The 14,896-nt window shown below is 32.8% G+C and overlaps 1 protein-coding gene across 2 annotated transcripts in view; it reads right to left on the reverse strand.

The window, feature by feature from the left end:
* LOC118196108 (myosin light chain kinase, smooth muscle-like) overlaps positions 1–14,896 on the reverse strand; it is an 88,092-nt gene that overhangs the window by 12,489 nt on the left and 60,707 nt on the right. For both annotated transcript variants that reach the window (XM_085816992.1, XM_085816991.1), the window contains exons 5-7: positions 10,497–10,638; positions 9,441–9,640; positions 5,813–5,965 (exon numbers count right to left, since the gene is read on the reverse strand). In XM_085816992.1, the coding sequence (XP_085673118.1) occupies positions 5,813–5,965; positions 9,441–9,640; positions 10,497–10,638 (495 nt within the window). The remainder of the gene's footprint in view (positions 1–5,812; positions 5,966–9,440; positions 9,641–10,496; positions 10,639–14,896) is intronic.

The following is a 14,896-nucleotide window of genomic DNA, read 5'->3' on the forward strand; positions in this document are numbered from 1 at the left end:
TTCCAACCGAAGGAATCTTGGAATTATCACGTTTTAGGGTTTTTAAAAGTTGACATATGTTTCAGCTATCGTATACTGTTATTAAAAATATATACTTAAATCAAAATATTTAAATCCTTCATAGTTAAAAGCCCGTTCGTTTAGGCAGTAATCATGACCGGATCTCTAAATTAAACAGAAACTTAAATGACGTGAATGTAAATCTACGCTATCGCTCGGAATACGTTAAAAAAACAGTGTGTTGTTGTCACATGACAAAGTGTTTTAATGTCCAGTTAGCAGTAACTTTGTTTACTACTTCTCAATTTGTTCAAAGTTTCTCAAACATCTTTCCCCTTGTAACTCTTAGGATTGCATAAAATGTCTAGTGTACTGCCTAGGATAAATTTCCAAAGATAATAAGATTTAAAAACGTTTTATTACATCTTAGCAATTATTGAATCTGCTTTCAATTTATTGGAAAATATTTTTTAGTAAAAGCGTCAGAAATGTTATAAAGCTATTTCAGCAATTAATTTTACTCCCTGTGCGCAATCTGATATTGAACACTGTTATGATCATATAAAACAAAATTTTTTTAAAACACTTTTTCATTGATAAAAGTACACGAGAAAAGCTGTTTTAAAGAAGGATAAATAGCCAAGTGTTTTATTGTTTGAAGATCTATTTCATAAAGATATACACTATCTACCAATAAGTATTTCGACATCTATGAAAATGTCAATATCTGCTGTCCATATACACGTTGCGCCCTTTGCCGTCCAATTCGTGTAGGAAACAACATCGGCATTAGTCGTATGTAAAATGCTACAAATTGCAGAGTTAATTGATTTCGAGAACGGTGTAATCGTCGGGTATCACAGCCCAACTGACGGTCCATATGTTCTATATTTTCTAGAGCAATCCGAGAGTGTTTTTGCGATGAATAGGAAGTTTTTGCCTAAGAATAGGAATAGGAAGTTTCCTACGTAAGGAAGCACATTTGCTTGGTTTTCATGGCCGTACTGCCACCCACAGGTCATTGACCACAAAGTCCAACAGCGATGCTCGGTTAATGTGATGAAAAGCACATCGATAGTAGACCGTAAATGGGTTTCCTGGAGCAACAAATCAAGGTTCACCCTCTACTGCTCAGATGGCAAGGTCTGGATCTGGCTTCTGCCTAAGAACGCCTCCTACCAAAATGCATTATGTCCCTAGTTCTGTGCCAAAATTCATTATGTCAAAGTTCGGTGGAAGTAGAATTATGGCCTGGAGATATGTCTCCTGGTATGGACTGGGACCCTTGGTCACAATTCATGGGAAAGTTAACACCGACGCCTACTGCATTATTTTGGACGACAGTGTGCTTCTTCGTTGTGGCAGTTTTACTGGTTACCATGTTACTTTCACGAGATAAAGTCAGCTGTTATGTCAAAGTCAGCGAGCTCCACCATGGACTGGTATACTGACAATGAGGTAGGCCGAATGGACTGGCCTGCCCAAAGCGCAGATCTCAACTCTATTAAAAACCTCTGGGACGAGTTGGATCACCGAATTAAGAAATACCGAAATTGTCCAACATCTGTGAAGGAAATTATATATCCTCTCCAAGCCGTGTGGAAAAAGTACCAATAGCCATTATACAAGGACTTACATATAGCATGGTCCGAAGGGTTGAGGCTATAATTGCCGCTCGTGAAAACTCTACCAACTACTAAATATGAATAAATTTGGATTTTCTGTCCTATCGCGGGTGTCTAAATACTATAGTTATTAGAAGTGCTTTACGTTGATACCGAAATGAAAATGGTTATGTTTTTAAGTTACAAATAAATACATTTAATAAACTTAATCATGTGAAAGAATGATCTTAATAAAATGCATTATAATGATCAGTACTGATAACAAAACGCCATCGTTTGTAGAAATAGTCATTTAAAGAGGTGGTAAATATAAGAGGGTTTCTTTCTTTCAAGATACTTACATCCATCACGAAGGGAAGTTTTAAACTTATTTGGCAAAAAACTAAATTAGTCCTCAGCAACTTTATTAAAACTTTTAACTCATTTGTCACTTAACTGCTCCATTATATTAATTTATTTAAAACCAAGTATTAATATAAAATCCAATAAACATAATTTGCAATTATACAGAAATTAACAAAAAATTATTTTAGAAATAGCAACAATATCTTCTATCAGCGTGATAGAAAACTTTTGATTGGTTTCTTACTATATCGTTATGGATTTATAGAAAAACAATTAACAGTTAATTTTTAATAAATTAATACATTCTTTAAGTTCATTATATAACTATATTTTATCTACTTCGAAATCAACACTAAAGTATAAAGCGCAATTATTTGTTGAACATATAGTCATTCGGAATAACTTCGACAACTATGGTTCTGTACACTCAATTCTGATTCGTTATTTCCAACAAATGCCAGAATAAAGACCTTTTATTATTTTTTTTATATTAGTTTTCATGCTCGATAGTTGATAAGAGTTTATTTCTTTGGAAGTTGTGGTTTATTTTTGAAGCATCCTAAGGTATCCTAAATAGACTTCTCTAAATAACTTTAAAATGAGAATTTTTTATTCGAATACTCTTGGTGATGTTCAAAAGATGATTTGAGTCCTCTTGTTTGTTATTAAATGCTAGGGAAAAAGATTAGTCTCGCAGGCAGCTTCCCCCCTCCTTTTTTTTAATTAGATTAAACCTACTTTTTGAAAAACGTGATTTTTTTTTAACTTTTCTTTTACGAAATAAACTTTAACTTGAAATATTATTGTAGTAATTTTATCAAACTTTTCACATGTATTCTATGAAATATTGTGAAATTGACTAAAAGTTTAAGTTTATGAACACATCTAAATTTTTTTCAAACAATACTGTAAGTAAAAAGAGAAACATTTCTAAAAAATATCTAGTTTATTACTCAAACAGAGATATTCGACAGGCATTCTATTTTATCACTTGGATTTTAATACATTTAATTTTAATCCATTTGTTGCAACATATCTGGTAATCCTGAAATTAAACACATTTTTAACACAAAATTTAAGAAAAGAGGTCAAACTTTATATTTTGGCAATATGTTTATTACCCGTTTCTATCAATTTAAGTAGTTATTCTGCTAAATAACACCAATCATAGATTTAGTTATACTATTTTCCAAAATTTGGATTTGGAACGTAGTCTGATACCTTAATACACTATTCTAGCTAGGAAACTTAAGAAATGTAACTAATGTTAGTAAATGTAAAACAAATATACTTTTAAAATTACATAATGGTTACTCCAGTTTTAGTTGTATGATGATACAGATTATCCATATCAAAATAATTCTTCATATAAGAAGTTTCATTGCGAAACTGAACATTATTTGAATTCCGCATAGCGTTAAAATATTAAAAAACTAATTTATATTTGATAAATTTTATTTTCATTTACTAAAACCCATGAACTATACTGGTGTGCAAAACTTAAGCAACAATGTAAATTTTAATCAGATAGCCATTAAATTGTAGAAAAGGGGTTCTTGCGTTCAGTACAATGAACATGCAGTTCAGTAGAAAGGGCATGCGTATGCAAATGTCAAGGAAAAAAGTCACAGGTTACGTCAACGTACGTAAAATGCGTACGGTCGGCACGCTCAACTCGAGACTGCCATAAAAGGAAGGATGGAGACGCAATTAAAGACATTCGCTGCAAGTACAAAGAGTTCTTTCGTGAAATATGTTTGGCTAGAAGAAATGATCTGGATGACTTCACACGTGGAAGAATGATCGAAAATCTGGAGTAAGGGCGAAGTGTGACCAGTATAGCTGAAGAGTTCGGAATCAACAAAAGTGTCTTTTCGCGCGCTTGTAAAGCCTTACAAACCATAGGTACGGTTGGTTAGAAATGTTGTTGGTGGCCGCCCAAGGAAAACAACTGCAGTGGATGACCGATATATTGTCTTGCAGGCGAAAAGATCCCGAAACCAGTCACCAAACTCCATAGTTCAACAAATGTGTACAGCAACGGGGCGACAAGTGTCGCGGTGTACTTGTGCAGACACCTTCAGAAAGGTGGCTTATTCGCCTGTCTTCCTGAACGCTGCATCCCTTTGAAAGTTGGCCATTGGCGTCACCGTTTACAGTGGTGCAAGAAGCGCAAAAACTGGGCATCTCATCAATGCATATCCTCCTTACGGATGAGAGTAGTTTTAGTGCCACAAGAGATTCTCAACACAAATTGATTTGGAGAGAGGTCGGAATACGGTTTAATCTCAGTAAATCACGGAAAGAGACCGTTACGTGTCCTGAAGATCTCGTCTGGATAGGCATGATGCTGAACGGGCGCACGGAGTTCCACGTTTTCGACGGAAGTTCTGTAACCGGAGATCGCTATTGTCAGGTGGTGATCCTTCCCCATGTGAGTCTGTTCCGAGGTGTCATTGGAGCAGACTTCGTTTTTATGGATAACAATGCAAGACCACACCAGACTCCTGCTGTTCAGAAGCTACTGAAAAGTGAAGATATCACTCGAATGGATTGGCCAGCGTGCTCCCCTGATTTAAATCCCGTAGAATATGTGTTGGATGCTTTGGAGAGATGCCTTGTGGCACGATTACATCCTCCGGGGAACACCCAGCAACTGAAACAGATGGTGATTGAGGAATGGACCGTCTTACCTCAAGATCTGTTGGACAATCTGGTGCTGAGTATGGAGAGACCGTTCGAAGCAACCATTGCAGTAAGGAGAGGGCATATCTCATAGTAAGGAACATCTGCTTGTTGCTCTTCCTCTTGTACAGACAATCATGTATCACGATATTATGAGTTCAATAAGGCCTATTTCTGTTTGATTTCGTACTGTATGCATTGTATTCATTTTTAGCACAATTATGCATTTGTCATCGTTTAAATACAAAATGCTGTCTTTTAATTCTGAATTTCATATCTCTCAGATATGAAATGATTTCTCGTGGATCTCCAGATGATTTCTCGTGGAGTTATGCAAAAAAGAACACCTGTTGCTTAAGTTTCGCACACCAGTGTAATTTTATAGTATTCTTACACTACCCATTGGTCATTTCACATATAGCAATGTATGTTCATCTCATGTTTGAGATCACTGGTACGGAGAATGATTTCTAATTCAGGCAAAGTTGCGTGCAAGTACTACCTATTAAATAAGGAATGACTTCAAACTGGTTAAAAATTCTAATTACTGTACGTATTGTATTCATTTTTGGCAAGGATTCATTTTTGGCATAAGGAATGACTTCAAACTGGTTAAAAATTCTAATTACTGTATGTATTGTATTCATTTTTGGCACAATTATGCATTTGTCATCGTTTAAATACAAAATGCTGTCTTTTAATTCTGAATTTCATATCTCTCACATGATTTCTCATGGAGTTATGCAAAAAAGAACACCTGTTGCTTAAGTTTTGCACACCAGCGCAATTTTATAGTATTCTTACACTATAAAATTGGTCAGCCATTGGTCATTTTACATATAGCAATGTATGTTCATCTCATGTTTGAGATCACTGGTACAGAGAATGATTTCTAATTCAGGCAAAGTCGTGCAAGTACTATCTGTTAAATAAGGAATGACTTCACACTGGTTAAAAATTTTAAATGCTTAATTATTGATATTTAAAAAAAATAATTTCAGTGATTCTTCGAAATATGAAGCAAACTACCTTTATAATTTGAAACATAATTTAAATTTTTATAATATTAAATTGCGTACATATCCGTGTGTATCAATGTTTCAAGCAGATCTATTTCAAATGCTTGAAAAACAAAGCAAATAGTTATTAATACTTACGTTAAATCTTTAATTAATAATTTAGATATAAAATCTTTAGCCACATCTGATATATTATCAAAGCTTTCGTCTTCAAAATCGTATTCGGCTTTGGTGACATTTCCCATCGTTTCTAAGTCGGAGTCGCCCATGAAAGGTGAAAGACCGGAAAGTCTAAAAAAGACATGCATATAAATGATGAAATAAATCGTATGGACAAATGTTATATATATAGTATATATTCTAAAAATTCAAATTCAAAGTAGTACCATTCATGTTAGAAAATTCAAAGCGATGAATTAAAATTATTTTACATTAAAAATGCTAATTAATATTACTCTTAAGTAAGCGAGTATTTACGGTTCCCTAATATAGTAATTAAAGACGCTGCATCAACATTTAAAAACTATAACTTAAGTAATCTGAAAATATTTAATGATTATTTACTTGAAAAATAAATAACAAAGGATCTATGAAATATAGATTTTTTTACACTCTTTCAAAAATTCGAATCGTTCTTTCTCACAAAAGTTGCACCGGAACGGTTTCCACACTTCGAGAAAATCAGCTTCGAGATCTCAACAAAATTATCTGAGTTAATTCTTTAGCGAGGTGGTATAACTGATAGATTTTATGGTGATCCAATATTTCATTATATTCATTCAATGAGTAAGACCTGAAAGTTCAGTACACGCTGTGAACAAAAGATACAATCTCCAATGCTCCAATATCACCGCGACATCAGGCTACTTGTGGACTATTGGTCATAAACATATTTTTCACTCCATCGTTTTTCCGAAGATCACTTCATCAGGGATTTCTTTTTCACTTCATTGTTACCAATGTTGGAATGAAATATGATGTTTTTACATCACTATTAAGGGTACTTTTCAGTTTTGCCGGCGCAAGCGATAAAGTCGCCAATAATGGTACAACCCATGCCAAACGAAATATTCTCGCTGGTAACCTTTTACGCCTCATTTTCAAAACAAGTCGCAGCTTTTTCTTATCAGATTGATTGTTTCTTTCAATACTGGCATATCATTACATATAATTTTTATCAGATAGTTCAGTTTTATGTTTAAGGCAATTTTCGGTAATTAAGTTAATTAGGATGCAATCACAGCACTTACCCGAAGCCGAAAAATATAGAAAAGGTAAAGTCAAGGGTTAAATTCATCAATTCTAATGAGAATGCATTAGCGAAGTAAAGCACTGCAGTTTTACATAATTTCTGAGTAAGCTATTCGTACGAATTGAAATATTTCTTGCATTTAAACTTGTGTTCCAAATTAAGATTTAACTTGAAATTAATGTGGATAATTACTAAGAGCATTAGATTTTTGTAGAGTAGTTTACGTGAGATGAGATCGCTTGGGATCACGTGATATGAACCGGCGAATCAGGATGTTGAACCATGAAAGCATAGTAAATTCTTAATGTCTTTTTACAAATTTGTTGTCTTTATTTATTGGCTTTTTATAAAATTTTAAGCGACATTAAAATGTTTATGCCTTCTTTTTTAAAAAGAATTCTTAGAACTAACATTTTTTTAATATTTTTTACGTGTATACTGTATGTTGTCGCCAATAAAGTCTGCTTGGCGAGATTTGCGCCGGCGAAACGGAAAAGTACTTTATTAAGCAAAGAATGGCTGAACTAAGATAAACAAGTAACATACATAGAACAGAAAAGTCTAAAACTGTGCAAGCGAACGATTTGCATTTGACGGGGTGCAATTCATAGAGACAAGTTGAAGTACTTAACAAAGAAATCTTGTTGGAATGAACAACCTGTGACACGGTGTGCTTCAATATCCAACGCTTTCTCTCAAGTCATTAATATAACTAAACCTCTATTAATGATCTAATCAAAATTTTGTTAATAGTTGGAATGTGTAATCGCAACACCTGTATTTCCTTAAACTACAGCTTTAAGATTATTACCTTTTCCAGCCTCTATCGAATAATCTGTAAGGCATTTCTTTCAATAACTATGGAGTTCTAAACACTCCATGATTTCAACAACCGAAACATTGACATGTTAGTGCAGTATTGGCAAGAGCAGATAAAAATATAGAGACTATATCACGGATTGATTTGTTACATGCTTTGCTGAACACTACAGTTTGACTGGAAAAACGAAACGGATTTATTGCCAGCCCAGCACCTTTCTGCCATATCTGAGTAGATTATCAAACTTTATATAACTGTTTGTAAAAGAACTACTGAATTTTAACTTAAAAATATTAGTAATATATGAACAATAAAAATATTTACCGACATAATAAATATGCTGTGGAATTAGCTCATTCTGTCACAATGTAATTATGACACTACAAGAGTCTAAATGGTAGTGGAATATCTTACATAGCAGAAAATATCTGGACAGAGAGAACAGCAGAAAATTGCATTTCGATACCACTCACTGGAATTCCCATTCAGCAATTCGGCATACTATCTCCCAAGTCAAAAGCACATTTCCAGCTTTGGAAGATGGTGGTGTGTGGTGTGGTGGTGTATTTAATTATGGCAAAGCAAACTAGGGCTATCTGCCTAACGGGAGGGATGCCTTCGTGGAGGACTTTCTAAGGGAAACTGGATCGTATACAGGTTACACATGGGGAAAACCACGAAAACACCCATGCAGCCAGCCCGTTCGCGGGATTCGAACCTCGGACCGAACTCCCAGTGTTCAGCAACTTTACCGCTCGGCCGCTGGTGGGCCTCCAGCTTTGGAAGAAGATGCAGCAAAGTATCTGTTATTGCTAGTTTGGTTTATATCTACAATACAACCTGATATGCATGAATGAATAATACATAATTAAGTGGTGTGGTGTATTTAATTATGGCAAAGCACACAAGGGCTATCTGCCTAAAGGGAGGGATGCCTTTCGTGGAGGACTTTCTAAGGGAAACTGGCTCGTATACACGTTACACATGGGGAAAACCACGAAAACGCCCATGCAGCCAGCCCGTTCGCGGGATTCAAACCTCAGACCGAACTACCAGTGTTCAGCGTCTTTACCGCTCGGCCGCTGGTGGGCCTTAATACATAATTAACAAAGGTATATTAGTTTATATGACATTCAAGCCATCTTATTGATTTACAGCTTCATATCCAACAATTCAATAGCAGCATTAATTAAAAATATGTTATTAGTCTCGCTCTGACCTTACTAATTAAGCATGAAACAGTATCAGCAGCTTCATACATATTTGTTAAACCGAAACTAAACTACATTCGCTAGATGTGTACGTATCGCTATATACGTACGCATACACTTTAAATACAAAGCCTAGACTCGCATAAACTATTTTTACCTAATAATAAATAAGTATTTAAGAACTGACATCAACCTCTAGGTTTTTTAGCTTTGCAGCATCATCCACAAAAGGATAAAACACTTAAATACTCAATCGCTAGCAATACCAATAATTTCCATTTTTAACTTTTAACTTATTTACACATTTTCACAGGACTCTGAAAACGACGCTTTATATATGCCTGAGAGAGGTAGAAAGCTTACATAAAAAAGAAATTGTTTAAAAAACAAATAAATCTTACACAGTTAATACACAAATAAACATAGAATTTATCAGTTTAGAACATAAAAAAAATTACTAATTTAAGCTTTCCAGCAACTTACAGTACATAACATATCACTCCAACACTCCACATGTCTGTTGTATAGGACACCTTATCAAAATTGACGACTTCTGGTGCAACGAATTCTGGTGTTCCAAACAAGACTTGCAATTTCTTTTCCGGTTCGTACTTGCGAGCGAGACCAAAGTCAATTATTTTAATCTGATTTCCCGTCCTCGTCACGCACAGAATATTTTCTGGCTGAAAAATAAAAAGTTAGACATTCTTTTCCACTTTGAAGAACATTTTAGAATAATACACTAAAAACAACCACAAAAATCCAGGGGAAATAAATTTGTACTTATTATATATTCCCTCCCTAGGCACTGTGCGGAAAGGGAATGATGTCCCGTGGAGGCCTTTTTATGGGAAACTGGCTCGTATCCATGTTGCCACATAGGAAAAATCACGAAACGCCCATGCAGCCAGCCCGTTCGCCTAGACTCGAAACCCGGACTGAACTACCAGTTTTCATCGGGCTTTTACCGCTTTTACCAGGGGGAGAATACCAATTAAAAAGCTAGCTATTGATAATTAAAACTAAAAAATATTAATAAAGATTAATAAAATCATTAATAAAAATTCCTAACCATTATCACATGCACGCCGATTGCCATATATTCTTAATTTTGTTTATTTTTCCCATAAAATTTTAGTATTAGAAAGAAATAAAATTTATATTTCACATTTACAAATTTTAACTTAAATTTCACGTTTTAAATTTTATAAATAAATTTACGAATTATTAAGTTTACTAATAAGTTTTCTACATAATAGGTATGCAAAATAAATTTTGCTATTGGTGTGTAGTTTTGATAGTTGATTCAACAAATATAAGATTGAAAAAATAAAAAAATCAGCAAGAATTATAAAGGAGAGCGTAATAATCAAAGCATAACTGAATTAAACTTTATACGAAAAAAGCAAAAAATGTCAAAGTAATTCTTGAAATTGAGATGTGGCCTTTATATTTACATAATAATAAACATAAATGAGTATGCAGAAGAATGATAAAGCACCGCACACAGTTCAGTTCCTATCTAAGAATAAAGTTTACCTTCATGTCCAGATGTAATATGTTCTTTGAGTGCATATATTCAACTCCTTCGCATATTTGTCGCACAAAAATGGAGCAGGCCTTTTCAGTTAGACAAAAATCGTCACTGATCACCCTTTCGAAAAGCTCCCCACCTTCAATTCTGTAAAAGATTAATTCTCAAAGCAAAACAATATTTAGACTATTATTGAAATACTAATGTAGGGTACTTACGAAAAATCCCGTCGACCATTTTTGTGTATGAAAGAAAAGACGACAAACTACACGACTTTTCGCCAAAAATGGAAAAGTTTTCTTCAAACACGCTGTGTAATCTTGATTACACGTGTTAGTTATTATTCTTGAGTTAAAGACTCCTTTCTTTCCCTCTATCACGCATTTTCGAAAAAAGAAACACCTTTGGGACCTGCCTACTACAAAAAAGCATGCTGTTGAATATTTCCAAAGTTATGGAATCTTACCAGCCTAGAAAATGTGTTAATGACCACGAAATGGCGCTTTATTTAAAAACTGAGAAACCTCTATCACGCAATAGCGCGATTGGCGCCATCTCTTGTGGTCGACGGGATTTTTCGTAAGTACCCTAATATATTATTAAGTAATTTTGTATTGAATCTGTTATTTAGTATTATTAATTTATGAATACATTAATATGACTTCTAAAAAGTTTATATACTACGCTCCAAAACACACATCCACATATCAACTATACAATTACATGCACAACTATAAATCTCATAAGAGGCTGGTTGGTGACTTAGTGACTTTCCTTTCATTTCTTAAATAGGACCCCTGAACGGTCCACTTTAAGAAATGAAACGAAAATATTTGCAGAGCTTCAACTGATGATAGTTTTACTTCCGTTATTTAATTTTTATACGGAAAGCAAAAGAAAACCAATGAGCAAAACTTAATTAGTCATACTAAAAAATTCTACCATTAAGAGATCAAATGAACTTGCATATTTTTAATTAAAACATTAGGAAAACCGCACATAAAATATTGTTAATAATAGTTAAAAAATTACATATTGCTCTTTTACACTCGAAGTAGCTGTTTATATTTTTAATTTAATTTATATAAAGAAATCTGAAAGGTTTCAGATTTTAAATTACGTCCAAAGGGGCTTTTGTTTAACATTTTGAGTGTTACCTTTATTTATTAAATATCATGTTCTTCGCACTTAAACCGAAAAATGCAGTTCAAGAGCAATATCCACAAATAATTTTAAATTGAGCATATCTTTAGAATCTCCGATACAAAGTCTCACGCGCTGGAGATAAAAATGTTTTTTCTGTACAACGCATTGTTTGCTTTGAAATCCTTGAGTTTGTTAATCAAAAATTCGTTAAAGGTTTACAAAATATGAAATCGATAATAAAACAAATTCCAAATTTCAAATTTGGGCTTCCAGATGCCCATATTCGCAGTAGGATTACGTCATTCAAAACTGGATGGCTGTAGGTACCATTGTTTTATCACAATGAGAGAAACATATATATATTTAATATTAATATTTTCTTCATTATTTAATTTCTTTAAATATAATACAGGGCGATAATATTTGGTGGCAACAGTTTGAAAAGTGAAACTGTTATTCAGAATTCGACGCAAAACCGTAAAACGAAAGCAATAATCTATCAGGGACAAATCCCCTATGGACTAATAAATTAAGCTTTCGAATGCATATTTCTAAAAGTTACGTTAAAGAAACATAAAATTCCAAACGTACTAGTTTCAAATTATCATTTTTAGAAATATTAGAATTTTATATTTAATTTATTTCAATATTTCTGAGACTCCTATAGAAGCGAATGAAAGTGACTTGAGTGAGATAAATAAAAAATAGGTAAAGAAGCTTTTAACCTTCTTCCTCTAAATGATCCCCCATAAGGTAACGAATAATTTACTAGTAGGCTCTTTCTTCTAAAAGGCACATTTAACTTTAATTTCATGCATTTTGATTAAAAAGTATCGCATAGACCAAAATTATCACATTCTGAACGCCTATTTAATCTTATAATCGTTTCAGAAACACCATGTACAAAAGCTTCCCATACCTAGCTAATTTTTCTTTTATCTTTTTAATAAATCAACCATTTAGATGCATTTCGAAGCAGTTTCCATTTATCTTCATAAACTTATAAATTTAATTTATTTAGCAGCATTAAATATTTGCAAAATAATACATTTTAAACGAGCAGAATTCTGATCATTTCGAAATAGATGTATATGTTCTAATTCTCATTCGAGAAAATTTTAACTGTTTTATGGCCTGAAGAATTTATAAACATGGCATTGAGTTAACGTAAGTTATTTTTTGGGAGGGGGGGAGAAAAAATGGGCTTTTTTCTGAAACGATTTCTCGATTTTGGTCGCTTTCACGTTTCTAAAAAAATTGTCAACATCATTTGAATATTTTTAAAAGGCATCGGGTTGTCAAGTACTTATAATAGTGAAATGAAACAAAAGAGCTTTCGAACGCTCTTGCTATGGAACAGTACTTAATGTCTTTGAGACAAGGAAGTTTTTCAGTGCATTGTATTATTTATTTTTCAACCATGCTCGTGCATTATTCGTTAGTAAATGTTTGTATTTCTAATAACTAGTAATTAATGAGTTTTCGCCTGAAAACTCGGAAATTAATTACTGAATTATAGAATTCTACATTATTGAATAAATTACAGATTTTTTAAATTTTAAATGAATTTTATAATATTTCAATTAAAGATATTAGAAAGGTTACTTTTACTCAAACAAATTAACAAAGCAAACTAAACTCTTTTTTTTTCTTGTACGCAGTAAAGCAAGTATTGCAAGCGTGAAAAATTTCGGGTATCGTATTTGTTACGTATTAATTGTTTTTTTTTCCCAAGCTTAAGTTTTGCTTACTTAATTCAGTTTTGATTAGTAATTGAAGTTATTAATTTTTGCTTTAGATGTTTAAAGTTGATTGTAAGTTTAAATTGCAACTTTTGTAAACATTAAATTTAGGTTTGGTTGCTTTAAAAGTTTTCTTGTGTTGAAGTTGTTTAATTTTAATTTGAGTTTAGGGACTTAAGTTTACTTGGTTTTTGTACTTTTTGTTTTTGACCTTTTTGATTGAGATTGTTTTACTTTTAACTTTAATTATTTTTAAAGTTTTTTTTTTTGCTGCACTTTTAGTATGTTAATTTTTTTTAACTTAAGGTCACTTAATTTTACCCCTCTTTCTATTAAATTTATCGAATACATATTTTCAGACTGGTGGTAAGGTAAATGATTAGTAATTGAAATTCAGTCTGGTTAAGGAGTGTGTATACTTTAATTTCTATTGAAGAAACAATTTATATTGTGCTGACATTTGTTAATGAATTTAATTGTTATGTAATAGTTTAATTTTTAATGTCCTAAATTCGTTTGTGTTGAATAACTATTCACTGGTTCTGAAAAATTTTCTCATCCCAACCGTAGGCTTGAAATTCACTCTCAGAATCCCTTATCAGGGAATTACTGCACCCCAAAATTATTTCGCTCAAGCGTTAAAACACATGTAATGATTCCACCACATGTTCAGATAATGTGTTCAGCCGTCATCCAAATTCACAAATTGTAACTGTAAACCTTCAATGCCTTCAAATAAACGTTTGTTTGAGTTTACTTACCTTGTTTTTTAATGAATTTTAATTAATTCTTTTACACTGGACCAATATCCTATATTACTGGATTCACTTTTTTTTTTTTTTAGTCCAAAGGGATTTCAGTCCCGAAGGACTATTGCTTTCGTTTTGGCATTTTGCGTCGGACTCATAAACGTCGGTTCACTTTTCAAACTGTTGCCACAAAATGTTAGAGTCCTGCATTATATTTGAAGAAATTAAATAATGAAAAATCTGCATAAATGATTGTCTATTTCTCGCATTGTGATAAAACAATGGTACATAGAGCCATCGAATTTTGAATGACGAAATCCTACTGCGAATATGGGCATCTGAAATCCCAAATTTGGAATTTGTTTTATTATAGATTTTATATTTTGTAAAACTTTAACGAATTTTTGATTTACAAACTCAATGCTTTAAAAGCGAGAAATGGCAACGTTATATAGAAAAAAAATACTTTTATCTCCAGCTCGCGAGACTGTGTATATCGGAAATTCTAAAGATATGCTTAATTTAACATTATTTTGCGATATTGCTCTTGAACTGAATTTTATGGTTTAAGTGCAAAGAACATGATATTTAATAAATAAAGGTAACACTCAAAACGTTAAAAAAACGCCCCTATGGACGTAATTTAAAATCTGAAAAATTTCAGATTTTTTTTTTTTTTTTTTTTTTTTTTAACACAACGCAACTATATATATATATTGATTGTTTTTTTGAATGCGATTTACCATGTATTGATGTCATATAGCACTA

This window comes from Stegodyphus dumicola, chromosome 5 (genome assembly GCF_044657685.1).
Source record: "Stegodyphus dumicola isolate Sdum_Otavi_A_Nest chromosome 5, ASM4465768v1".
NCBI lineage: Eukaryota > Metazoa > Arthropoda > Arachnida > Araneae > Eresidae > Stegodyphus > Stegodyphus dumicola.